Genomic DNA, 26,933 nt, shown 5'->3' on the forward strand with positions numbered 1-26,933 from the left:
CATGTGCAAATTAGGGACGGGAGGGAAATCACGTGGCTTTTTCTCACAAAACAAGGAAGTAAAAAATATTTCCCCCTTCCCACCTCTAAAATGCAAATTAGGATTTGGATTGGGTTCGGTATTCGGCCAAATCTTTCAGAAAGGATTCAAAATCCAAAATAGTGGATTCGGTGCATCCCTAATATCTACGGTAGATCAAAAATGATACTGAGAAACTGAAAGAATTTGCACCTGAAGGTGAACCACCCCTTGAAGTCATGTGGTTCCATGTTTAAACCTTTGTGAAACAGGTTTGCAAGTTTAATTTATAAAAATATATCCCTGCAAGTGCACCCCATATACTGTATACCATATGCTTTCACTTCCAGTGTAATGATCGTAGTTCCAGAATTGTCCCAACTCACATCTAATGGGCAGGACAGGTATAGATTCCATTGCCATCCACACATTAGGCTTCTTTCGATATACTTGAATACAGAATTTATTGTATCGTATCCCAAGTAGGGATAGAACAGAGGCTGGGGTCTGGGTGGAACAGGGCATTGACAAATATCACTCAAAGTCTGTGAAGACTGATTCCCCTTTGTGTTTCTAATAAGTTCTGTTTTTTTCACCCACAGCTTGTATTGAGCCTTTATTGAGTCTCCAGCATTGTAATAATCTAAAAGTGAAAAAAGCAACAGATACATATGTGATAATAAGAGAACAATCAGTTTTAAACAATTATTCATCCTGCTTAGCAAAAAATCACATTCTAATGAGATCTGCAGGGAAAATAATGACTTATACAGTATGTTCTGTAAGTGACTGGAAAGGTCCTATTAACTAATAATTACCTGGATTTTATCTGGGTGTTCTCCTCAAATGATTATACACATCATTACTTGGGAACTGAAGCTCCTGTTTATGTGAGAAATAGAAAAAACATGATATACATATTTGCATTAAGAATATATTTATAAGCTTTTGTTTTAAAGAAGATTTCACACATTTCTGAACTGATGTTATACATTTTTCGAGAACATGCAAGTTTGTGGCCCTTGCACTATATATATATATATATATATATATATACTCTGTATATATACAGTATATATATATATACTATATATATATATATATATATATATACTGTATATACTGTATACAGTATATACAGTATATATATCCTGTATATATATTTATTATGAAAACATTCACACAAATGTACAGAGATATGTAACTTGCATAATCAATGTACCTGATAGCTGGATTCCTGGGGCCTATTTCCTGCCATGGTCTCCTGTCAAAGAATAATCCAATTAATTTTAATTTTTTAATTTAATTTAAAAAAAAAATTGCAATCAGCTACAAATAATGTTCTTTGGGACAGACAGAGATGCAGTCAGTAATTGGTTTTTAAATATAAGATGCACGTGATATTGCATTGTTTGTGAATATTTTGTGTCGAATTGACCTCAACAGGTTTCAGATGGATTATTTTCGCATTCTGACTTTTAGCAGCTTTTTTTCTTTAAAAATGTGGGTTTTCTCTTTTAAAAACTGGACCACTATCTACAAGACCTTTAGACAGATTGATATAGATATTTCTCATTATAAACATGTATGTTATAATAATGCTGAGTGAAAGCTGCTACATTATTGCTGGCTGCCATGGTTGTATTTGTTCATAGATAAGATGAGCTCCTATAAAGATCCAGATGTAGAACCCTATACTTGTCCAGGGAACATTAAACTGGACATTACTTACACCAAGCATGAATTAATTCTCACCAATGATTTGCTGAAGATTAAGATCTAGTTATAGCCAATGACAGGATTACTAGACACAACATTTTTAATAAAGATAAATGGCCTTTTTTATCAGTTATTGCAGCTATATTTAAGTTTACTGGGGAACAGTATGGTAGTTAGCAATGATCCCTAAATAACCACACATTTTATATAAGCTGATTAACAAAAGAACAAATATTCCACTCTTTCTAATTTTTCAGAGAAGCAAGAGAAATCAGATTGTACCTTTGATCCTGTAATGATACGATCATAAGTGTTTGGTGCTTGGGCGCCTGTATTCTCATATACTGGACTTGTGGGCGCGTCTGTTAAAGAAAAAAAAAAGATGATTCAGAATATATGGAGGAGAAACTGATTATGGATGGAGGATGAGCCAAGCTTTAAAATCATAACTTCTGTCTTGTTTTTATGGTTGATTTGCTTGAAGTACTCGAGTGGTATATTACTAAGGCCTCTTGGTTGGCTTTATCTGTACTAGTGATACATTGGTTTCATGTTATGGAAATGTATTGTGTATGAATGTAATATCAATCTGGGTGTGCACTGACACACTGGGTGTGATTGCCCCACACTAATTCAATGGAACTCCTCAATGATCATGGCCTGAAGCATATAAAATATAGAAGAGTAAGTAGGGCAATATACCAAAGAGACAATTTATTAAAAAAAAACTCTCATGTCCTGAGTTTCTGTAACAAATACTTAGACAACCACACACATTTATGGGTTGTTCTGTAATGGAGCAAGGCTATAGCAGCTTTATCTTGCCAATAGCTATACCAGTACTGAACTTACATTTCAACATTTTCATGCTGCACCTATCAGCTGAATTAATGTGTTTATTATAACCTACCTTTTAAATGAGTAGCTCGAGTATATATCTGGAAAAATGTTGAAAAGCAGCTATTTGCTTTAAAATGTTATGCAAAACATTATTTTGTCTAAAGATCGCAAAATAAGATTGGTGATGATTTAGAGGAAGGAGAATGCATACATGCATAAACACGCTTTAAATTTAAAAGTGTATCAAAATGCAACTTGGCTTATTCCATATAACAGCACCCTACAAACAATGTTATCCTTTCCTTTAAAAAGAAAATTATACTGTCATTTAAGGTCACAATTTCAAGATGGTTTTAACAATTTAATATTGAGTCAATTATTTGTTTAGGGACATCTAATTATACCAGAATAATAGATATATTCTAGGTTTATAGTTATACGGTCAGAAGAAATATGTTGGGGAAGGTCCCATCACTAAGCACTCACTGTTGTTGTTGTTCTTCTTCTTCTTGCGGAGAATGAAGATGATGGTGAGAGGTATCAGTGCTACAACAAACAGGACAGAGATCACAATGCCGGCTATTGCACCAGGAGACAGCTGGTTTGAACCTAAAACATTGAGAACAGAACATGGAATTGGTTATTAATAGGCACAATTTTATCACAAGGAACAAGAAAGCCAGTAATTCTTCAAAAATGGTATTTTTGTTATAAAGAAGTAACAGCACTATGTATGTGTTATTATGTTTCCTTAATAATGACTTGTCTTGCTAGATTTGAAGGGAGTGCAGTCTTAAAGAGACAATGGCAGCAGAAATTAGTTTTTTATGTCTATCATAACACAGTCTTTGCTTTATAATTGTATTAAAAGACATCATTAAAATGCATCTCTGTTCTTCCTACTCTGGGGCAAGAGTTTTGGAGGGCCCTTTACAGTTTCTACACAATAATAACCCAATGGACAAAGTAGGGTCCATACAAGATGTATTTGCTAAAATGAGAATGAAAGACATTGATTGTCCTGCACAGAGCCCTGCAACCAAATGGAATGCCTGTGGGATGAATTGTAACACCAAACCCTCATCGTCCAAAATCAGTGTCAACCTCTGATGTATGAATGAAAGTAAATCCAACCCAAATGGTCCAACATCTAGTGAAAACCTTCACAGAAGAGTCAAGGATAAACCATTAGAGGACAACCTAGGTTTTTGAATGAGATGTTGACCAGATGGGTATCCGCATATTGAGTATATACAAGGTATGACCTGTTAAACTAAATCAGACAAGTTGGGCCTAATTACACCTCTACTATTTGTATTTACACTGTTTCCAAATCGAGGGACAATCAAAGTTAAATGTGTGCGCCTTATTTTTCTGCTAACTTGTTATTTTTGCGGACGATGAAATGAAAGCTGGCTAATAGAAGAATGATAAATCTGCTTTCATGCTGCAGGAAACCAATAACAGTTAAACCTGTACTGTATCACTTTTTCTCCCATCTGTGTTTGTTACTATGTGTAAATTTGTGAATCTGTCCTGTAGTCACACTGCAGAATAGTAGCAAAGTGTTGTATATAACAGGGCCCTCGTGGCTAGTGGGCCCCTGTCACTCAAAGTACACATGAAAAGCCTTTGCTGCTCCAAATAATCCTTGGCCACAATAAATGCGATGAGCACAAAACACTTTTTATTGTAGGGGGCACAGTATGCAGATCAGACCGGGGCTGGCTAAACCTGCATCGTGCTAACTATATACATTTAAAGAAGAACTAAACCCTAAAAATTAATGTGTCTAAAAATGCTGTATTATACATAGTGAACTGATTGCACCAGCCTAAAGTTTCAGCTTGTCAATAGCAGCAATAATCCAGGACTTCAAACTTGTCACAGGGGGTCACCATCTTGGAAAGTGTCTGTGACACTCACATGCTCAGTGGGCTCTGAGCAGCTGTTGAGAAGCTAAGCTTAGGGGTCGTCATCAATTATCAAGCAGAAAATGATAATAAAAATAATATAAGCTGATGCTACAGGGCTGATTATTAAATGCTGGTGCTAGTTGCACTGGTTTCTGTGCTGCCATGTAGTAATTATCTGTATTAATTACTAATTAGCCTTATATTATGACATTTCTATTATGTACTGCATATTGTGAGTGGGTCCCTAAGCTCAGTAAGTGACAGCAGCACAGAGCATCTGCAGTGAATCAGCAGAAAAGAAGATGGGGAGCTACTGGGGCATCTTTGGAGACACAGATCTTTACTGCTAATGGACTGTGGTTGCCTTGGGCTGGTACAGAAGCCCAAAATGTAATCTACAACATTTCTAGCCTACATCTTTTGTTAGGCTTTAGTTCTCCAGGTTAGCACTGGCCATATTGTTTAACTTTAAACCTAATTTTCATTGCTCTAGTGCAATCATTAACAGTTTCTAGCAATACAAATGCTTTAAAATGGAAAGATGCTACATTCTAAGTTATACCTGAAGTCACACTGAGTTGAAAGGAGAATGTTGAGTTTCCTAAAAAGTTTTTGGCTTCACATTCATAAATTCCATTGTCACTGTCAGTCACTGAAGAGATCACCAGCTCTGATTTATAGTCACTGGAAATGACTGAGATCTTTCCTCCACTGACTGAAAGAGGGCGGTCAGAACTACGATGGAACCAGGAGAATGTTGCAGGAAGGATTTGAATTCTGGGAGAAACATTTCTGCTCCAGTTTAAGTTGACAGACATGGAGACATTTTCTCCTTTTGTCACTGAAGAGACAGTGTTACTTTGTGACCCGATTGGAGTTCCTAAACAAAATAAATAAATGCAATTTGAATAAGAGACTGGAATATGAGAGGGTCTGAATAGAAAGATGAATAATAAAAAAGTAGTAATTGGGGGTATATACTAAAACTTGATTTTTTTTCTCATAATAAAGAAAAAAAAATCAGCCAAACTCCCAAAACCCACACTCGAAAAACGCGACTTTCGATTCGATGCTCAAAAAACTTGACTTTTCCGATTTGACGCCTGAAAAAGGGACTTTTTCAGATTATTGAATGAAAACCACTGTGAAACCCTTGAAGATTATGAAGACAAGAAACATTTTCCATTTGTTAAAGGGACATCTGCCATTGACTTCTACATGACTTCGACAGGTTTTAACTGGAGTATTTTTTTATTTGGATTTGCTGCAGTTTTGTCTTTTAATAAATCCCAAATAAGTTGCGCTTTTTTTTTCAGCATCAGAAAAATTAAACTTTTAATAAATGTGCCCCAAAACCTTTTTTCTTTAATTATTGCACAGAACAACCTGTGCAGCATATTTGCATTACATCATTTGCCTACCTAATTCATTATCCTAATATTACATACAAATAGAACAGGCGTAAATGATGTATCTGACATACACAGTCACACCTCCCACCCACTGAAATTAGTCGTTTACTGACTACATTCTCTTAATATTGTTTTATTAAGATAATGTAGTTATGAATGAAGGACAGGCAACCTACCCACAACTGGAAAACAAGAGTCTATATTCTATTGTATCACCTAAGCCCTATTTATAAAGAATCAAATTGATAAGGATTTTGACACAATTATAGTTATAAATATAGATGATTTAACTATTTCAGTGCTTTATAAATAGGCCCAAGCAAATTTACCAATACAGATTCTACCTTACAGGTTTTTAATGTTCTGACATATCTCAGTGGCTTACGACATCTCTTACCCAAGATCATGGTGCAGACCATATCCTGCCCCCCTTGTGCACCCAAGCAGGTCAGTTCTGCCCCAGGGGAGATGACATTAAGGGGTACATCCCTAGTCACTGTATCCTGTGCTGTGTATTTTGTATTCTGAAATATCATGGTGACATTTGCAGCAGGGTTGCCTCCAGGCCAAGAACAGCTCAGTGTCACTGTCTGGTCCGATCTGGCTGCATTACACTGAATATTTCTGTTAGGAAACCCTATAAAAAAAGATTGAGAGGTATAGGGTTAAAGATAAATTGTTGACATACAAAAGGGCACATTTATGAATAGAGGACACCGCGTATGCCGCCACAGTGTACCAGGTCACAAAGCCTCCTTGGCCAATCAACACATGTGACTTGCTAAACTCATTGTGATAAGCTGGTAGGCCAAGTGGTGTTCCTGCCGGAAGTGCTGGCCCAGTGAAGCAAAATTTCACAGCTTCCTGTTTTGGGGTATTCATTGCTGGCAAATTTACACTAAATATTTATACTAACTTGCCCTTAGTGCTGGAGCAACTGGGCATTGGTTTGGCTTATGCAGCAACCTGTAACTCCATGAAGTTATTCTAAAAGGTCCCTCACATCAGGAAGTTGAGGTGCATAATAGAACAAGAGAGAGAGCACACTCTTACATAGCTGTAACATATATAGCTGAAATGAATCCACATAACAAACAAGGTTCTTTTTTGCCAATTACTTTAGTTTCCCTGCTTCCTCACCAATAGGGTCAGGCTGCTCTTGGAACCTTTTGAGCTCCACTTCCACTTGGTTTAAACACAGGGGGGAACACAGTACAGCCCACCTACTCCTCTGTGAAACCAACCAGAAAGCCAGAATTAGGGGAAAACTGGCTGGTACAATAATGCTCATTTTGGTGTGATGGTTCTGCTGCTCAAGAGCAGTCCTAGGGATCTGCACAGGTTGGGCACTGAATTATTTATTAATAAAAAAAACCTGCATGTGTTACTATGGATTTGATCAACATCTAGTAATGAAAATCATAAAGCAGAAATAGTAATTAAAGGTGTCCAGTTCCCAAAAGTATGCTCCGATTCAGGATCAGCCAAGATTCTGTCTTTTTCCGCAGTATTCGGATTTGGACAATCCAAGTGCCTTGTTCTCCTTTGAAAAATTTATTAAACAAAGAATATATATATTTATATACAGTATAATGCACTGAATTATTAGGTAAAATAATCTGACAGGTTCTGCTGTTGTTACAAACACTATATTAGCAGTTATTTAACAGCTTAATAGGTTTAAAATAAACAAAAAAAAAAAAGTAACTGGCATATAAAGTGCAAAGAAAAGTACTCTAAGTAATTTTATGCTTTAAAAATTTTAATTATTTGATATACTGTACTTCCATAACATAAAAGGACATCCACATTTATTGCCCTGGCTCCAAGAACTGCAGATACTCTTTGAACTAGGGATGAGCAAGTATTTTCAGCTGATACAGATTCATGGAGAAATTCCTGTTGTTGCTACTAGTGGTGAAACTTGTATCAAACCTGTGCTCGAATGGGTTTCGTTTTGCCGGGACAAAAAGAGTGTTTTTTTCACACGGGAAAAAAATATAAGATAAAGACCAAGAAAGAACATCCAATGACTACAATTCATTTGACGTAAGCAGGGTCCGGACTGGGGGGCCCGGGGCCCACCAGGGCTGCTGTCCCAGGGCCCCCTCCAGACCCCCCCTGCTGTGCTGATGTGCTGCGCAGGTGTGCAATGTCTTTGCTGCAACTGTCCGACAAATGGAGGGCAGGAAGAAGCCTTCAAATCGCAGATCGGGGGGGGGGGTCCCACAACAGCCAGGGGCAACAAAGACAAATGGTCCAGTTTTGCACATCACTACTTATAACTCTACAAGTTTTTTCCCCAATTTAGCAAGTATGGATATATGATATATATATATAATACCCATTCAGTGCCCCATTGATCATAAACATCCCATAATACTTACAGCCAAGTCTGAGAGTCAGGAGGTTACTGGTCTCACTATTCAGACTGTTAGAGCCAATGCAGGTGAAGGATCCGCTGTCTGTCCTCTCCACAGGACTGATAATGAGGCTGGAGTTGGAATTCATTAAGTGATATCTGGGGTTTGGAGGTAATGGTGCTCCATCCAGGTACCAGGAGAAGGTGACATTAGTGCCAAGAGCTGAACATGTTAGATCCACTGAATCCTTCCCTGCCCACAGCAGCTCTGAAGATGCATTACTGCTCAGTGTCACCCCAGATAATCGTCCTGCCAACCAGAGAACAAGATTATATAGTTATATGATCTAGTGAGACAGCTACAGTATATAGCAATATTATGTTTATGTCTGACAGTGCCTGCTATTGATTAGATATAAAACCATAATAGGTTGACACATTATTTAAAGAATGAGTAAACCTTTAAAATAAGGGGATGTAAAATTGATGAGAGTGCTATTCTAAGTAATTTTGCAATTTACATTCATTTTTTAAATTTCCAAGATAATAAATAACAAACACTTATATTGTAATACATAAAAAATTTCAATAAAAACATTGTTTAAAAAAATACACACACATAAACATATATAAAAACTTATATTTACAGGCAGAACTCCTCTCTGTGTGTGTGTGTAGTGTGTGTATATATATATATATATATATATATATATATATATATATATATATATATATATATATATATATATATATATATATATTGTACAACAACATACCTGTGACTATTATACTGAGCGGCTGGCTGGTGTTACTGCTGATAGGATTCTCTATTTTACAGGTGTATATCCCGGTGTCACTCATCGTGATTGGCTGAAAGTACATGAAGTCTTTGTTGCAGGTCACATGGGGCTGGGAGCAGGCATCAACTACACCTTGGTAAAAAGTATAATTAACCACATTCTGACCGCCAGCGTCACAATGGAGGGACACATTGGTGCCATTAACAGGATAAGCATTGCCATTAGTGGTAGATATGTTCACTTTGAGAGTTGGAAGGGTAAGTGGACCTAAATGACAAGTAAATTGTGTTTTTTTTCTGGCATATGTATTACATAACTTCTATAAAAACAGTACATTATTAAATAACCCATATTCGTTAAAAGACAACCTTTATACTTGCAATAAAAATTAATGTTCCATTGTACAAAGAAGTTCCTCCTACTAAAGCTGGTGCTGCTGTATATTGTGCTTATAGCTATCTTATTAAAGAAACAAGGCCACAAACCAAGCCATATAAGTCACAAGTCATGGAACTTCAAGGTAACTTCTATTATCCTCCTGTTTTAAAATATGGGGTACTTTTAGGGGGTTATTTATTAAAATCCCAAAGTTAAAATCTCGAAAATTCTATTTCAAGATTTATTATCCCCCGATGCTGCAAAAAGCCTAAATCCGAAAATCCAACACCTCAGACCTGGTGACGTCCTGTATAAGTCAATGGTAGAGGCACATCTCTCAATTTGAAATTTGTGGTATGCACTGGGTTTTGCCCAAAAATCAAACTTATTCAGAAAATTTGAGCAATTCGGGAAAAAAGCCTAAATAAGAGTTATTCAGGAAAAAGCCTGAAAAATTCAAGCAATTCGATATGCAAGGACTGCATTGCTGTCCATCCATGTAGGGACAGCATGGTACCGAGTGGGTCAAGAAGACGTGATTAAAGTGGAAAGTACTTTTAGAAGATACTAAAAGGTGTGGTTCACCTTTACGTTAACTTTTAGTATGTTACAGAATGGTCCAATCTAAGCAATGTTTCAACTGGTCTTCATTATTTTTTATTTTTACAGTTGTTTGATTATTTGCCTTTTTCTTCTGACTCTTTCCAGCTTTCAAATAGGGGTCACTAAACATGTATTGTTATTGCTTCTTTGTATTACTCATCTTTCTATTCAGTCCCTCTCCTATTCATTTTCCAGTCTCTTATTCAAATCCATTCATGGTTGTTAGGGTAATTTGGACCCTAGCAACCAGATTGCTCAAATTGCAAACTGGAGAGCTGCTGAATAAAAATCTAAATAACTCAAAAACCACAAATAATAAATAAATAATAAAATAAAACAAATTGCAAATTGTCTCAGAATATCACTCACTACAACATACTGAAAGTTAACAAATGAAAAAATGAAAAAAAAAAATGAAAAACTCCTTTAATACATTTGTAAGAGGGCGCCTGAGCGACACTTAAGTGTGGATGTGCTCCACGAAGACGGAAAGTCCATTGAGAAGCCTCATCCGGCGTATTATAATTCTTTTGCCTATACCCAGGTCTGGTTTACTAGGATGATTTGAGGAGGCATATCCAATGCAACCGTAGTGACTGCACTAAATAACTTTGTTGATGTTCAACTTATTCACATATTGGGTGATATGCATGTTATACTGTGTTTTTCAGTTGAAGGGGGATAACCCAGTCGGGGTAATCATTTACTCATGTTGTTCTGGAGTTTTACACAGTTTTGTGTGCGCTATTATAAAAGTTGGTTCTTAAGTCTTATGAATATAATAAGGCTACTCGATTTTGATTCTAAAAGTTATCTGCAATGCATTTTTTTTGGTGTCTTGTTCATTATTTAATCTTGTGTGACTGCTTTTGTGCAAAGGGACGTGCTTGATTCAAAAGGCGTTGAGTGTAAGAGGGTGATTGGGTGTTGTGTGCTAAAAGTGTATGTGAATTCTATAAAATGGCAAGTGCAAAAATGTTGAAATGCGTGAAGAATGCTGAATGATTGTAGAATGTTAAATCATTGCAAAATGTTGAATGATTGCAAGTGTATATAACTTTAAGATGTAATGTAACCACAAGATGGCAGAAACATCTTGGGTTGAAAAGAGTTCCATGTGATTAGTAAAGGGAAGGCACATGAACAGGCTTAGGAACAGCACATGTGGAGGAAATGTTATAGTAGTGACTGAAACAGGAATGGTATTTAAAGGGAAAACACACCCAAGGGTTGGTGAACACATTTTGGATGTAGATGTTAGTCCAGGAACAGTTAGAACGGGTAGCTGAGACCCCAACTAGGAGGTAGTGGTTTATGAGCCAGGCTAAGCCAGTGAGGGCAGAAGCAATAGTAAGGTCAAGACATCCTGAAGGACAGGTAAAAATTCCTATCCGAGTAGGACAGAGGGGCATAGAGCATATGCCAGACTGTTAGGACCGGAAGGTGTCACAAGAAATTCATGCCCAGGTGGAGACAAGGCGTAGCATATACGTCAGTTGTGTCAGGACCAGGAGATGGTGAGTAAACCCAGAAAGGGATGTGTCCGTGGAGACTTAACTGGGGGTGCTTGAACTAAGGAGTGTAATGCTTGCCAAGAGTGGGAGCAAGACAAATATTATGGTGCAAGTGCCTGTTTGTCCTGGAATAAAACTGAACCAGCAACTGTTTGTGAGTACAACAAACAGATATGTTCTTCAGTTTTTAACACGTTGGTGTACTTGGCCTTTAACGCACAGGAAGGTACCCTTACACATTGAAAAGGATTAAGAAGCCCATTGGTTCAACATTTGAAAGTGATTTACATCACCATGCTGTCCAAAGTCACCTTATTATAGTGTTATGGTGACATCATATAGACATATCATATAGACTTCTGTAGTATAGGTTCCAATGCAGCTTATATGGGTAGTTCTCCCAACAGATGTATACAACAGTATTCTAAGACAACTTGCAATAAACAATCATTTTGTAATTGTGATTTTCTAAACATATATATATATATATATATATATTTGTTTTTCTGCAGCTCCCAGACTCGGTATATCAGCTGTTATGTTTGCTAAGGTTTAAATACCCTAGCAGCAGTTTGAAAGTTAGAATAAAAGAATCAGTGAGTTGTGACGATAAATAAAAGCAATAAGAAGAAGAAGAATAACAACAAGACTATTACTGTCTGTTTTGGCTGAAAGAGTCAGTCACAGACAGAACTATAATGTTCAGCTGCAGGCTGGAAAAGGCAGAATACATAAAAAAAGGCCACGTTAACATTTGCTTACTAGGTCTACTGTATATACTAGGTCTATATACATAGTGAGAGTTGACGATCTATCTATCTATCTATCTATCTATCTATCTATCTATCTATCTATCTATCTATCTATCTATCTATCTATCTATCTACATATCTATCCCATAGTAGCCCTCTCTGCTGGATTGCTAGAGCTCTGCACTAGAAGAGCTGAAATTCTGATTTAAAAATCAGAATTAATGTTACCAGGAGCAGCTTTCTGCTGCCCCTGGTAATCTGAAGCACATTTCTCAATATCCAATTTCTCAATATAGAAATGCCTAAGTGCCATGCTATAGTTCAGCAATAGCACATAAACAATAGAACTGCACTCATAGGACTTCAAAAGTAAGAAAAGAGTTTATTTGTGCAAGATCAACATTTTGGGTCTGACTCACAGACCTTTATTAAGATGCCACACAGTATACAGACCCCAAATTAAATACCACAGTAGCAAATTTTGGCACCAAAAAGTTTCATCATGATGTCACTCCCCATAGATATCTGTATATTAAAATGACAAGATGTATATAAAGTGAAAACCAAAAAAGCAATTATAACTCGGAGACACCTGGATTAAAAGAATTAGGGATGCACAGAATCCACTATTTTGGATTAGGCCGAATCCCTGAATCCATCTTGGAAGATTCGGCCGAATACCGAACTAAATCCTAATTTACATATGCAAATAAGGACAGGAAAGGAAAAAGTGGAAAAAAATTGGTTTACTTCCTTGTTTTGTAATAAAAAGTTACGTGAAATCCCCGGTTCGGCCAGGCACAAGGATTTGGCCGAATCTGAATCCTGCTCAAAATGTCTGAATCTTGGCAGAAACCTGAACCGAATCCTGGATTCGGTGCATCCCTAAAATTAATACACATGATAGGAAAAAGTAACCATTTCAGTGCAACATTGTTCATTTATGTGTCTAAACTACATGCTACAGGCAGAGGAGGATAGAGTACATGGTAATATCAAAGAGGAACCTTATGTAATACAATGCAGTGACATATATATGTCATATGCAAATCAACTACCAGGAATTGCACAGTGGCACAGTGGGCAACTCCAACGGGAAATAACAAAGATGTATTGTCATGGCAACGTGTTTTTCTCATGCACAACTTTATGAACCAGAGCAGCTTATGATGGGTGAAGGTATCACAGATTGTTCCTGCCTATACATTATTAATTAGAGTAATCACAGCCTTGTACATTACTATGATATTAGGATAATTTAATCTCCATAAAATTCCATACTAGGTAAAAAAAAGAGACACTGTTTCCCACCTGCATGTAGGTACCAGGCTCAATATCAGAATAGATAATTAACTATTATTATATATATATACGTATAATTAACTAGTGCAGCCCTACCCGGATGACAAAGGACCAAACTGACAATTCTGTTTTAATTTTCCTTTTTTATAATGATTCTGAGTGCATTACATTTGTCCAAAGTGCTCATTCTTGACTGGTTACTGTTTGGATTCAGTAAATTTTACTTTGGATAACATTTTCAGACTGGGCAACCTAATGTTACAAAACATTATTACATTACTTCCTTCAAAATCGGCTTTCAGTACTTACTGTAAACAGTAAGAGAAATCGACCCATTTTGTTGTGCTGCAGTGTCCACGTTGGATACAAAGAGCCAATATACCCCTGTATCTGCAGGAGTGAGATTGTCCAGCTGGAGAGTTGTATTATCATACAGGTGGCATCTGCCTCTGTAACTGCCATAATAGAGGGGAGGGTTATTCAGCTGGGCAGTTGCAATGATAGAGTTGGCACCAAACTTCCATTGTACTTCACGCTGTGTGGGCAGATTCAGCTTCACTGTGAGATTCACAGATTTTCCCAAAGCTCCTGATTCTCTCAGTAAACCAGATACAGACCCTATGGAGGAACAGGGAAAACTTCAGTGGACAGATTATTAGTATCTTAGTCCTGACTCACCTTCTGACACCTGTCATGGATTTGTGGCAAAATTCTGCATTTCGGCATCTGCAATTTTATCCCCGAAACTGCAGCAAACTGCAGCAAAAAAAATGTTGACGCCCATTGACTTCAATGCGCTTAGAGAATTTTTTACCGTTTCAATATATTTTTGAACCATTTCGCAAATTTTTCCTGTGAAGTGGATTTGCTCATCAGTAAATATGTAATTATAGCAGTATAACAAATTGTCAATAATCCTGAGGGCCTTCACCTGAGTCAGCCAGGAGCAGCAGGATCCAAACAGACAGGTACCGGTATGATCCCATAAGTGCAGTGTCTGCACCACAATCTAGGTGCTGTGTGTGTGTGTGTGTATATGTATATGTGTGTGTGCTTCTCAGTCGATCTGTACTTTCCCCTTTGTCCCTCAGTAGAGGAGTGGCACAATACTGAGTAGTGCCAGAGCATTATTAATCACATTGAGTAAACAAGATACAGACCATGTTGGAAAGAACAAATGTGGGTGATTATTATTGTTGTTACCTTCATTATAAAACAGAAATCAATTCCTAATGTTTATAGTTAATTGGGATGGCATAGAAGCATGAAACTGTAGATATAGTCACAGTATCAAGTAAAATGTAGGTCTTGTATATAAACAATTCTAAATACTAATTAACCTTTTAAATGCCACAGATCGTAGAATCTACGTTCTGTGGCAAAGGTACTTGAAATGCCACAGAACGTAGATTCTACGTTCTGCAGCATTTCCTGGTTCAGGAGCGGAGGAGCAACTGTTAGAGCCGTTCGCTCCGTTCCTGCTCGATCCCCTGCCCCTAGGCAACGAGCAGAGCAGGGGATCGAGTGGCCCCTGGGGCGCGATCGCCCAGGGGCCCAAAAACAGCAGCAGGCACGTGTTACTTACGTGTCCTGCTGCTGCAGCCTGCACCGGATCGACGATCTCCGCCCCCACAGCACACAGACAGGAACCACGAGGCAGATGTCTTCCAGAGGCTCTTCCTGATCGCCTGCAACAGTCTCCAGCGACTTTTTCAGGTTAGTGCAACGATTACACACACAAACACACCAACACACACTTATTACAGTAATACACACTTAGATTCACACTTACACACACTTACACATACATTTTTGGGGATTGGGGGGGTCACTTACACTCACTGCACTTACACACATGTGCACACGCACACACGCGCACATAACATGTAATTTACCATTTGTACACACGCACACGCACATACATGGCATTGTGGCTTTTTTTTTTTTTTTCTTATCGCATCGTTTCTTTTTTTGGCTGAAAAAAATGTTTTATTGCCATTACGCATAGCGTATTCGCTAACCGTACTGTGCAATACCTTTTGTATGTTATTTCGGTGATTATATTGCAATTTTGGGTATTTTGGTGCATTTTTAGCCATTTTATTGAATTTTTAGCCATTTTATTGCATTTTCAGCTCTGCATATGTTGTGTTCACTTGTTTCTAGCCGTATAACCTGTTTGGACCATCTAAAATATTCAAACTGTGATTCTGACGGCCGATAACACTAGTCTGGAAAAAAAACATTGATTTTTGTGGTTTTATTGGATTTTTTTGCATTTCACCCTTTACTGCCTTATTTTGTTTTGCCTTGTAAATTTTATCTACTATATATCCATTTGGGGGTCTCTGTGCGCCACATAGTTGGTATATCTATGCATATTGGGCATCAAAGTGTTCAGTAGACCTCTGGCGTTCATATTTAGGATGTTTTATGCTGATACGTTACGAAATGTGGGGCATATAATGGGGTAAAATTCAAGCTTTCTGACAATTTTCAGAAATTTGATAAAAACCGTTATGTTCAGCATTGCTTTGCAGTTTGGCAGTTTGCAGTAGAAACACTTATTTACCCATATTGGATTCGTCAGAATGTGTACTTTCTGAAAATATATGGTTTTCTGGGGTCTCTGTACTGTTAGGGGGGTCTAATGTCGCATAATACACACACCAGGTGCTCATATTGCAGCGGCCAGCGCGTCAGCTGTGAAAATGTATATACACTATTGTCATTTGGGGGTCTCTGTGCGCCACATAGTTTGGTATATCTATGCATATTGGGCATCAAAGTGTTCAGTAGACCTCTGGCGTTCATATTTAGGATGTTTTATGCTGATACGTTACGAAATGTGGGGCATATAATGGGGTAAAATTCAATCTTTCTGACAATTTTCAGAAATTTGATAAAAACCGTTATGTTCAGCATTGCTTTGCAGTTTGGCAGTTTGCAGTAGAAACACATATTTACCCATATTGGATTCGTCAGAATGTGTACTTTCTGAAAATATATGGCTTTCTGGGGTCTCTGTACTGTTAGGTGGTCTAATGTCGCATATTACACACACCAGGTGCTTATATTGCAGCAGCCAGCGCGTCAGCCGTGAAAATGTATATACACTATTGTCATTTGGTGGTCTCTGTGCGCCGCATAGTTTGGTATATCTATGCATATTGGGCATCAAAGTGTTCAGTAGACCCCTGGCGTTCATATTTAGGATGTTTTATGCTGAAACGTTACGAAATGTGGGGCATATAATGGGGTAAAATTCAATCTTTCTGACGATTTTCAAAAATTTGATAAAAACCGTTATGTTCAGCATTGCTTTGCAGTTTGGCAGTTTGCAGTAGAAACACACATTTACCCATATTGGATTCGTCAGAATGTGTACTTTCTGAAAATATATGGTTTTCTGGGGTCTCTGTACTGTTAGGGGGGTCTAATGTCGCATAATACACACACCAGGTGCTTATATTGCAGCAGCCAGCGCGTCAGCCGTGAAAATGTATATACACTATTGTCATTTGGGGGTCTCTGTGCGCCACATAGTTTGGTATATCTATGCATATTGGGCATCAAAGTGTTCAGTAGACCCCTGGCGTTCATATTTAGGATGTTTTATGCTGATAAGTTACGAAATGTGGGGCATATAATGGGGTAAAATTCAAGCTTTGTGACGATTTTCAGAAATTTGATAAAAACGGTTATGTTCAGCATTGATTTGCAGTCTGGCAGTTTGCAGTAGAAACACTTATTTAACCATATTGGATTCGTCAGAATGTGTACTTTCTGAAAATATATGGTTTTCTGGGGTCTCTGTACTTTTAGGGGGGTCTAATGTCGCATAATACACACACCAGGTGCTCATATTGCAGCAGCCAGTGCGTCAGCCGTGAAAATGTATATACACTATTGTCATTTGGGGGTCTCTGTGCGCCACATAGTTTAGTATATCTATGCATATTGGGCATTAAAGTGTTCAGTAGACCCCTGGCGTTCATATTTAGGATGTTTTATGCTGATACGTTACGAAATGTGTGGCATATAATGGAGTAAAATTCAAGCTTTCTGACAATTTTCAGAAATTTGATAAAAACCGTTATGTTCAGCATTGCTTTGCAGTTTGGCAGTTTGCAGTAGAAACACTTATTTACCCATATTGGATTCGTCAGAATGTGTACTTTCTGAAAATATATGGTTTTCTGGGGTCTCTGTACTGTTAGGGGGGTCTAATGTTGCATAATACACACACCAGGTGCTTATATTGCAGCTGCCAGTGCGTCAGCCGTGAAAATGTATATACACTATTGTCATTTGGGGGTCTCTGTGCGCCACATAGTTTAGTATATCTATGCATATTGGGCATCAAAGTGTTCAGTAGACCCCTGGCGTTCATATTTAGGATGTTTTATGCTGATAAGTTACGAAATGTGGGGCATATAATGGGATAAAATTCAAGCTTTGTGACGATTTTCAGAAATTTGATAAAAACCGTTACGTTCAGCATTGCAGTTTGGCAGTTTGCAGTAGGAACACATATTTACCCATATTGGATTCGTCAGAATGTGTACTTTCTGAAAATATATAGTTTTCTGGGGTCTCTGTACTGTTAGGTGGTCTAATGTCGCATAATACACACGCCGAGTGGTTATATTGCAGCAGCCAGCGCGTCAGCCGTGAAAATGTCTATACATATTGTCATTTGGGGGTCTCTGTGCGCCACATAGTTTGGTATATCTATGCATATTGGGCATCAAACTGTTTAGTAGACCCCTATGTTTATATTTAGGATGCTTTATGCTGGTAATGATACATGGACAATACGATGCTGGAAAGTTGAAGCTTTGAGGCAATTTCCAGATATTTCACCAAAACCGCCAAATTTGGCAAAGCCTTGCGACTCAGTAGTTTGGAGCAGAAAGGCATGGGTACCCATTTTAGATTCTGTAGAATGTGTACTTTCCAAAAATATATGGGTTTTGGGGGGTAAACATATATTTCTGTGTTTTTACCCCACAAAAATGCAGTCAATGTGTTGATTTTTCATTAGCTGAAGTTACCCACGGGACTGTTTGTATGCGCTAACTTCATTTTGGGGCCTCTAAATGCCAGATACTTTTGTAAACTTATGAACAATGGCCACCAAAATGTTCAGAGGAACCCTGGCAATCATATTTAGGGTGCTTTTTCTTAGTACGTAATGACACATGGGTGATATGGTGCTGGGAAGTTGAAGCTTTGAGGCAATTTTCAGATATTTCACCAAAACCGACAACTTTGGGAAAGCCTGGCGACTCAGTAGTTTGGAGCAATAAGGCATGGGTACCCATTTTAGATTCTGTAGAATGTGTACTTTCCAAAAATGTATGGGTTTGGGGGGTAAACATATATTTCTGTGTTTTTACCCCACAAAAATGCAGTCAATGTGTTGATCTTTCATTAGCTGAAGTTACCCACAGGACTATTTGTATGCACTAACTTCATTTTGGGGCCTCTAAATGCCAGATACTTTGGTAAACCTATGAACAATGGCCACCAAACTGTTCGGAGGAACCCTGGCAATCATATTTAGGGTGCTTTTTCTTGGTGCATAACGATACATGGGTGATATGGTGCTGAGAAGTTGAAGCTTTGAGGCAATTTTCAGATATTTCACCAAAACCGACAATTGTGGCAAAGCCTTGCGACTCAGTAGTTTGGAGCAGAAAGGCATGGGTACCCATTTTAGATTCTGTAGAATGTGTACTTTCCAAAAATATATGGGTTTTGGGGGGTAAACATATATTTCTGTGTTTTTACCCCACAAAAATGCAGTCAATGTGTTGATTTTTCATTAGCTGAAGTTACCCACGGGACTGTTTGTATGCGCTAACTTCATTTTGGGGCCTCTAAATGCCAGATACTTTGGTAAACTTATGAACAATGGCCACCAAAATGTTCAGAGGAACCCTGGCAATCATATTTAGGGTGCTTTTTCTTAGTACGTAATGACACATGGGTGATATGGTGCTGGGAAGTTGAAGCTTTGAGGCAATTTTCAGATATTTCACCAAAACCGACAACTTTGGGAAAGCCTTGCGACTCAGTAGTTTGAAGCAGAAAGGCATGGGTACCCATTTTAGATTCAGTAGAATGTGTACTTTCCAAAAATATATGGGTTTGGGGGGTAAACATATATTTCTGTGTTTTTACCCCACAAAAATGCAGTCAATGTGTTGATTTTTCATTAGATGAAGTTACCCACAGGACTATTTGTATGCGCTAACTTCATTTTGAGGCCTCTAAATGCCAGATACTTTGGTAAACCTATGAACAATGGCCACCAAATTGTTTGGAGGAACCCTGGCAATCATATTTAGGGTGCTTTTTTTTGGTGCGTAACGATACATGGGTGATATGGTGCTGGGAAGTTGAAGCTTTGAGGCAATTTTCAGATATTTCACCAAAACCGACAATTTTGGGAAAGCCTTGCGACTCAGTAGTTTGGAGCAGAAAGGCATGGGTACCCATTTTAGATTCGGTAGAATGTGTACTTTCCAAAAATATATGGGTTTTGGGGGGTAAACATATATTTCTGTGTTTTTACCCCACAAAAATGCAGTCAATGTGTTGATCTTTCATTAGCTGAAGTTACCCACGGGACTGTTTGTATGCGCTAACTTCATTTTGGGGCCTCTAAATGCCAGATACTTTGGTAAACTTATGAACAATGACCACCAAAATGTTCAGAGGAACCCTGGCAATCATATTTAGGGTGCTTTTTCTTAGTACGTAATGATACATGGGCGATATGGTGCTGGGAAGTTGAAGGTTTGAGGCAATTTTCAGATATTTCACCAAAACCGACAATTTTGGGAAAGCCTTGCGACTCAGTAGTTTGGAGCAGAAAGGCATGGGTACCCATTTTAGATTCAGTAGAATGTGTACTTTCCAAAAATATATGGGTTTGGGGGGTAAACATATATTTCTGTGTTTTTACCCCACAAAAAATGCAGTCAATGTGTTGATTTCTCAGTAGCTGAAGTAAAGTCCTGATCAATTTGGATGTGCTAACTTCATATTGGTGTCTCTAAATGCCAGATACTTTGGTAAACCTATGCATAATGGGTATCAAACTGTTCAGTGGACCCCTGGCAATCATATTTCAGGTGCTTTTTCTTGGTACCTAATATAGTTTGGGATATGCGGAGCAGCAAAATAAAACCTTTGAAATGATTTTTCAGAATTTTGAATTTTTTTTTGAAAAACCGCTATTTTCAGACAAGCTTTTATGTTTGGTAGTTGGGAGTAGAGAGACATAGTTACCCATTTTGTAATCGGCAGAATGTGTACTTTTCAAAAATGTATGGTTTTCTGGGGTAAACCTACGGTTTCAGGATTTTTTGCCTTGGAATCTAAAGCATGCCGTTTTCTGCCTTAGTGCTTTCAAAATTCGGTAATATACTGCCGGGAGTTTTTGCTGTACAGAAATCCTAAATCTCCCTAAAACTATACATATCTGGTATTGGCACGTTCGAGAGACATAAGGCTTTCCAAATCAGTTGGATTTTCATCCCTAAAATGAAATATTTTTCTGGTATAAATTGATATACGATGAAAAATGGTAATTTTTCATTTTTTTTTGGTATTTAGCACTATAAATTTTTTTGCACAGGTGGAAATACATGAAAACTCAGGCAGATTTAGAAAGCTCAGTTTCTACCGAAAAAAACAATGTATAGTTTTCCTAGGTAAACTATAGGTTTCCCCTCAGAAAATGCCCCTAAAGTGAGAGAGCACAAAATGTTTCAAAAACGGCTGGCATTTCGCGTAACCAAAATGTGAAATTCTGCTGGCACTTAAAGGGTTAAATACTTATGCACTATGTAACAAAACATATGCAGTCAAGTGCATGTCCAACACCATTTCAAAACAATGGGTGTCATACCTCCTAATATTTCAATTAGAAAATTAGAAAATGCAAGTCAAATTAGACCACACCCTGACCAACCAAGGCCATGCCCTGTTATGCCCAACATGTGAACTGTCCATAAAAAAACATCATATAACCCTTTATTGGCACGCTAACTTAGGACAGGATCACACTTATATACATCTGGTGCATTACCTGTGGCAAGCCGGAGGACCTGACCTCTTCGCATGTGAAAGATATTTGGAAACTGGGATTTTACAGTGCAGTGCTTCCACCTAGTGGTCACTGAGGAATATACCTAATGGTAATTCCACTAGGAAAAATTTAATTTCCCTTTACGAACTCCATGTCAGTACTTACCGGGTTAGCCCCTCCCCCATGCTCCCATCAGAAGGACCCTCCCCAAGTCTTTAAAGACCGGCCAAACCCACCTACCGGCGTCTTTTTTTCCTTTTCATTTTGCCCTCATTGGAAGCAAAAATGGTTTTCTTTTATCCTTGGGAAAGCCTATGCGTCCATAAGGCGTTCTAGGGACAGGGGTTGTTGGTCCATGGGACCTTTTGTTCCCAGCACTCGGCCTCATATCCTGGAGTCTTCTGGATCAGGTAAGATACTGGTGTGCAATGTTTGCTACTCCTGGTCTGCCTGTGTTTCAGTTGCGTTTCTATATTGCTATCAGAGCATTCAACGGCAAGTGCTTGTCCCCCCATCAGATGTGCCCTCCTGACCTGCCCAAAAGGCGTCCAGGGGCAGTGGTGTATGTGGCCCCTACACACCCTTTATTTTTACGGATGGGCGAGGGAGGCGGCAGTTAGAGGGTCAGCCAGTTTAGGCATAATTAGTTAGAGGCCTGAGCCTTACTGCCTCTTGTTTTTCTTTTTGTTTTTCTTGTCTTTTAAATGGAGGGCAGGTTCCATGGCCAGCTGCCTCCCTCAGCAGACTTTCCTAAGGTAGAGGTCATTTAAAAAAAAAAAAAAATGCCTGTCTTATAGGTTTCAGCTAGAAATGGTGCATGGCTGTGTTAGGAGATGCCAATTATCCAATTTGCCTCTGTGTAACCACAGCAGTTGCTTTTGGTTACCTGCTTCTGCAGACAGCAGATGAGTTTAATCAGCGGGTTCCACTGGTAAACCCCCCATTGAGCACAATTATGGGATTCCTCTGTATGTGCAGACACCAGCTGAGTATAATCAGGTGATTCCTGTGCTACTGCCAGCTATAGCAAGTGCAGATGGCCCCGCCCACTCTCTAACTCTGCAGACTGGAACATCTGTCCAGCAGCCTCTGGTAAGTACTGCTATCAGTAAACTTGTGAGGCCTGTTAACAATGAACCTGGTGTCCTGCAATATGTGGCATTAGAGACCTACTTACAGCCTGGCATTAGGAGCTACAGGTAAGGAACATGTTCATATTCTGTTCTGAAGTGTACGGAGCTAATCCTTTGCTGATCTGCACTGTGCAAGGTTCTGACCTTTTGCCCACTTGAAACCAGCAGTGTATGCTGAGTTCTGGCTAATTGCTCACCTTATTCCAATAGTCCTAGTGGTTAATACTATCCTATGCAAAACTACAGTGTACTGAGTCCTGTATATTTGCATACCTGACAACAATAGCCCTAATGAATGCTGCTATTTGTTCTGTGAGGTGATGCGCTGAAGCTTTTGCTCTCCTGGAATCAGTATTGCTGTCCAGTATTGCTCCCCTGGAAAAGGTAGCCCTTATGAATGCATCCCTGGGCTGGCTGGCTGGCGGCTAGGCTCTGATATACTGTATGCTTGCTCTAAACAACAGCTAATCCAAACTATGTATAACATGTTGCTGTGATTGTATCTTTGCTTTGCATGATCTAATACACTTACATCTGAATGTCTTATAATGCAATGCATTCTCCTGTGTTAAGGTATTACTTCATTCAATTAAACATGGAATTGTATCAGGTTAATGTTCTCCCTGTGCTAGGTGAGTTTCCATATTGTTTCTGAGCAGGAGCGCCTCAAGCCTGTCTGCTATATGGATTATAGGTATTAATTGTACAACACAGTGTTTGGGGCCCTTCTCTGCAAGTTTTCCCTGTTTTGTGTCGGCATTACTGGAGGGCCAAGGCAGTTTGCTCCTTATTCTTGTCAAATAGGCAGTATTATTCAATATCCATAGCTGGAACTCTAGGGTTGGTCAGTATACTCTCCCAGTATAATAAATGCTATTGCATATGTACCCAAAACAGGGGTTATTTTGTTACAAAGTTATGATCATAAAATTGATAAGCCACCATACCACGTCAAGGTAAACCCCGAATGGCGGTCCCTAACTTGTTTTATATTTTATGTGCATTTTAGCATTACCTGTAATCAATGTCCGTTGAACGCTGTTTTTTCACTGAGGGCTAAATCCTCCCCAGCCGGCAATCCGGCTTTTAAAGGAGAGATATTCCCAAAACAAATGCCCAATTTTAAAAGCATAGGATCACCACTAGTTTAAAGGGGGGGTATGGGGTGCTACGACCACTGAAGCTATGCCACAGCTCCTGGCTAAATATACAATATCAAAACAGGGGGGTTGTGGGAGCACTCTAAAGGCTTTAAAGTATATATATATGTATAATAAATGCTATTGCATATGTACCCAAAACAGGGGTTATTTTGTGACAAAGTTATGATCATAAAATTGATAAGCCACCATACCACGTCAAGGTAAACCCCGAATGGCGGTCCCTAACTTGTTTTATATTTTATGTGCATTTTAGCATTACCTGTAATGTAAATTTCTATTTTAAAAAATAAGGGCCGCCCCCTGGGATTGTAGGATTCACTGTACTCACAAACATACCAACAAACCATACATGTTAGGTCACATGAGCCAATTAGAGTTGTGTCTTTTGCTTCAATACTTCTTCCTGTTACAGTTAGAGTTGTAGTATTTCTGGTCAGGTGATCTCTGAGGCAGCACAGAGACCATCACGAAATGGTGGTTCAAGGCAAGAGATGTTAAAGGGCAAGATTTACTTAAATATATATTCCAGTTTGGTAAGATTCTTTAATATGCCACTTAATATAATATGAACTATCTGTTGCTTAAGTGTTCATTTTGTGGGTATAGTTTTCCTTTAATGTGTTTTTAGAAAGTTTTTGTATTATCCTTGAAAAAGGTCCATATCTATCTGTCTATCTATCTATCTATCTATCTATCTATCTATAAAATGTGTATGGGCCATCTGCATATAGGTGCATGGGGGGAGGATATGTGTGATTTTACTGGTCCTGACAGAGACTGTAATAAGGCAAGAAAGTGCGCAGCTGTTTTTTTTTGTTTCTTTTTGCTGAAATAACCCTATATGCATTGTGCCCAGACTGGCAATCTGTGGCTTCTGGCTAAGGCCAGAAGGGGCTGCCTTAAGAGGCAATAGAAAGTCACTATTTAGTGGGCTGATGGGGAACTGATTGGACCCCTCTGTACAGTGGTGTAACTAGATAGTTTCCGGGCCCCACAGCAAATTGATTTAGGGCCCCCAGCATGTCCAGAAGTTCACCTGTTTTTCGAATGCATGTTGAGATTAAGCATTATTTTGGCCTCATGGGCCCCTATGCCTCCTGGGCTCTCTGCAGCCACGGGGTCTGCTTCTTCAGTAGTTACTTCCATGTCTGTACTTGGAAGTCCAGACCCGATTGTGCCAACAGATATTTAGGCATTATAATACATGCTTCAAGTACGCCTCATTGTGCAATTTATGCTCTGCACTTTTGTTTATATTCTAAGCAGGCCACACATACAAAGGGGTCTGTTTGGGATTCTAACTCCTACCAAGTGTTTTTTACAGGTGCCTTACAAATCTACACTGAAACTAAGCATGCATGTGATGGCTATTCTTATCCCTGTAACTTATTCTGGAGTTTTTACCAGGAATCATAACATTCACTTATAGAAGTTGCATGATTAGGCTCTTCAAAGTCTTGCCATTTATGGCTACAGATTCTTGTTAAGAGCCTATTGCTCTCCCACTGGGAAAATACTAGCTTGCTACGTCCCAGTAAGTACTGACATGGAGTTTGTAAAGGGAATAGGGAAGATTGTAAAATACTTACCGTGATCTTCCTTTCCCGTACAAACTCCATGTCAGTATGGCCCGCCCTTTTTCAAGTGATTTTAGAAGTTTGTTACAAAGACGCCGGTAGGTGAGTGTGGCCAAGTCTTTAAAGACTTGGGGAGGGTCCTTCTGATGGGAGCATGGGGGAGGGGCTAACCCAGTAAGTACTGACATGGAGTTCATACAGGAAAGGAAGATTACGGTAAGTATGTTACAATCTTCCCTAACACATAGCTTTGCAGCTAACAAATGCACCTTTTATATAGAAATATAACAAGGCATCAGCATCCAGTACAAATAGCAATCCTGCGCTGGGGACATGTTGGGTCAGATGTTTGTTTTGCTGATTAAAATCTGTTTGAATATTGCTAGTTACTCGGTTATCTGGAAATATCTGGAGGTTAGCTTAGCAACAGAAGCACCAACCTGTAAGCTGTTATTCATTCGGGGGAACTCTATTGTTTCATTCCGCAAGGTGGCGCATCCTCCCACATACAACTGGTCACCAAAGTCTGCTCTTTTTGCTCCCTTAAAGGGATACTGTCCTTTTTTCCCCAAAATGCATCAGGTAATAGTGCTGCTCCAGCAGAATTCTCCACTGAAATCCATTTCTCTAAAGAGAACAGATTTTTTTTATATTTAATTTTGAAATCTGACATGGGGCTAGACATATTGTCAGTTTCCCAGCTGCCCCATAAACTCAGTCTCTGATAAACTTCAGTCACTTTTTTTACTGCATGTTTCACCCCCTCCCTCCCCCCAGCAGCCTAAAAACAGAACACTGTGTAGGTAACTAGATAGCAGCTCCCTAACACAAGATAACATGATCTAAGAACAGAACTCAATAGCAAAATCCAGGTCCCAATGCATCACATTCAGTTACATTGTGTAGGAGAAACAACAGCCTTCCAGAAAGCAGTCCCGAACTAAAGTGCTGGCTCTTTTTGAAAGCACATGACTAAGCAAAATTACCTGAGATGGCTCCCTCCACACCAATATAAAAACTTTAAAAAAAAATACACCTGTTGGTTCAGGAATGAAATTTTATATTGTAGAGTGAAATTACACAGTGTAATTTAGAAATAAAAAATAAATCCTAAAAATCATTACAGAATCACTTTACAGAGCTCTGTATCTGAGCATTGCTCATCTAGAGTTTACTATTATCACCAGCATGGATTCCATTCTCAACCAGTTCACCCCACCCCAATTGTATTTACTGCTTGTTATGGGATCAGAGATCTGTCAAGGTTTTGTTGCATCTAAAGACTATGGACTTGACTCCTAGGGAGAGACTGATTTATAACCACATATTCATTGTTACTA

The 26,933-nt window shown here is 38.7% G+C and overlaps 1 protein-coding gene across 3 annotated transcripts; it reads right to left on the bottom strand.

Annotated features, from left to right (window-relative positions):
• Window positions 1-463: 463 nt before the first annotated feature.
• On the bottom strand, window positions 464-21,833 carry LOC108696710 (carcinoembryonic antigen-related cell adhesion molecule 5). 3 transcript variants are annotated; one of them, XM_041569569.1, is made up of 11 exons: window positions 21,721-21,833; window positions 13,926-14,234; window positions 9,044-9,334; window positions 8,293-8,577; window positions 6,303-6,542; window positions 5,056-5,373; window positions 3,064-3,186; window positions 2,020-2,099; window positions 1,241-1,282; window positions 837-900; window positions 464-661 (listed from the first exon to the last, which is right to left on the bottom strand). In XM_041569569.1, the coding sequence occupies exons 1-10, from the start codon at window positions 21,752-21,754 to the stop codon at window positions 844-846; spliced, it is 1,779 nt and encodes a 592-aa protein (XP_041425503.1). In that variant the 5' UTR covers window positions 21,755-21,833; the 3' UTR covers window positions 464-661; window positions 837-843. The 3 variants fall into 3 exon arrangements, with proteins under 3 accessions (XP_041425503.1, XP_041425502.1, XP_041425504.1); XM_041569568.1 differs by lacking the exon at window positions 21,721-21,833 and adding an exon at window positions 14,548-14,669; XM_041569570.1 differs by lacking the exon at window positions 21,721-21,833 and having other exon boundaries at window positions 9,044-9,137; window positions 13,926-14,058.
• Between the last annotated feature and the right edge of the window lie 5,100 nt (window positions 21,834-26,933).

The sequence above is a fragment of the Xenopus laevis genome, chromosome 7L (genome assembly GCF_017654675.1).
Source record: "Xenopus laevis strain J_2021 chromosome 7L, Xenopus_laevis_v10.1, whole genome shotgun sequence".
Classification (NCBI taxonomy): Eukaryota; Metazoa; Chordata; class Amphibia; order Anura; family Pipidae; genus Xenopus; species Xenopus laevis.

What these genes read in the sequence shown, in the direction of transcription:
- LOC108696710 (XM_041569568.1), bottom strand. Translation starts at nt 14,602, where the DNA reads ATGGGATCATACCGGTACCTGTCTGTTTGGATCCTGCTGCTCCTGGCT. An exon ending in GCTCAGTATAATAGTCACAG is followed by an intron (nt 8,578 to 9,043) that starts GTATGTTGTTGT and finishes TCTGGTTGGCAG; the next exon opens with GACGATTATCTGGGGTGACA. An exon ending in GGTCTGCACCATGATCTTGG is followed by an intron (nt 5,374 to 6,302) that starts GTAAGAGATGTC and finishes TATTTTGTTTAG; the next exon opens with GAACTCCAATCGGGTCACAA.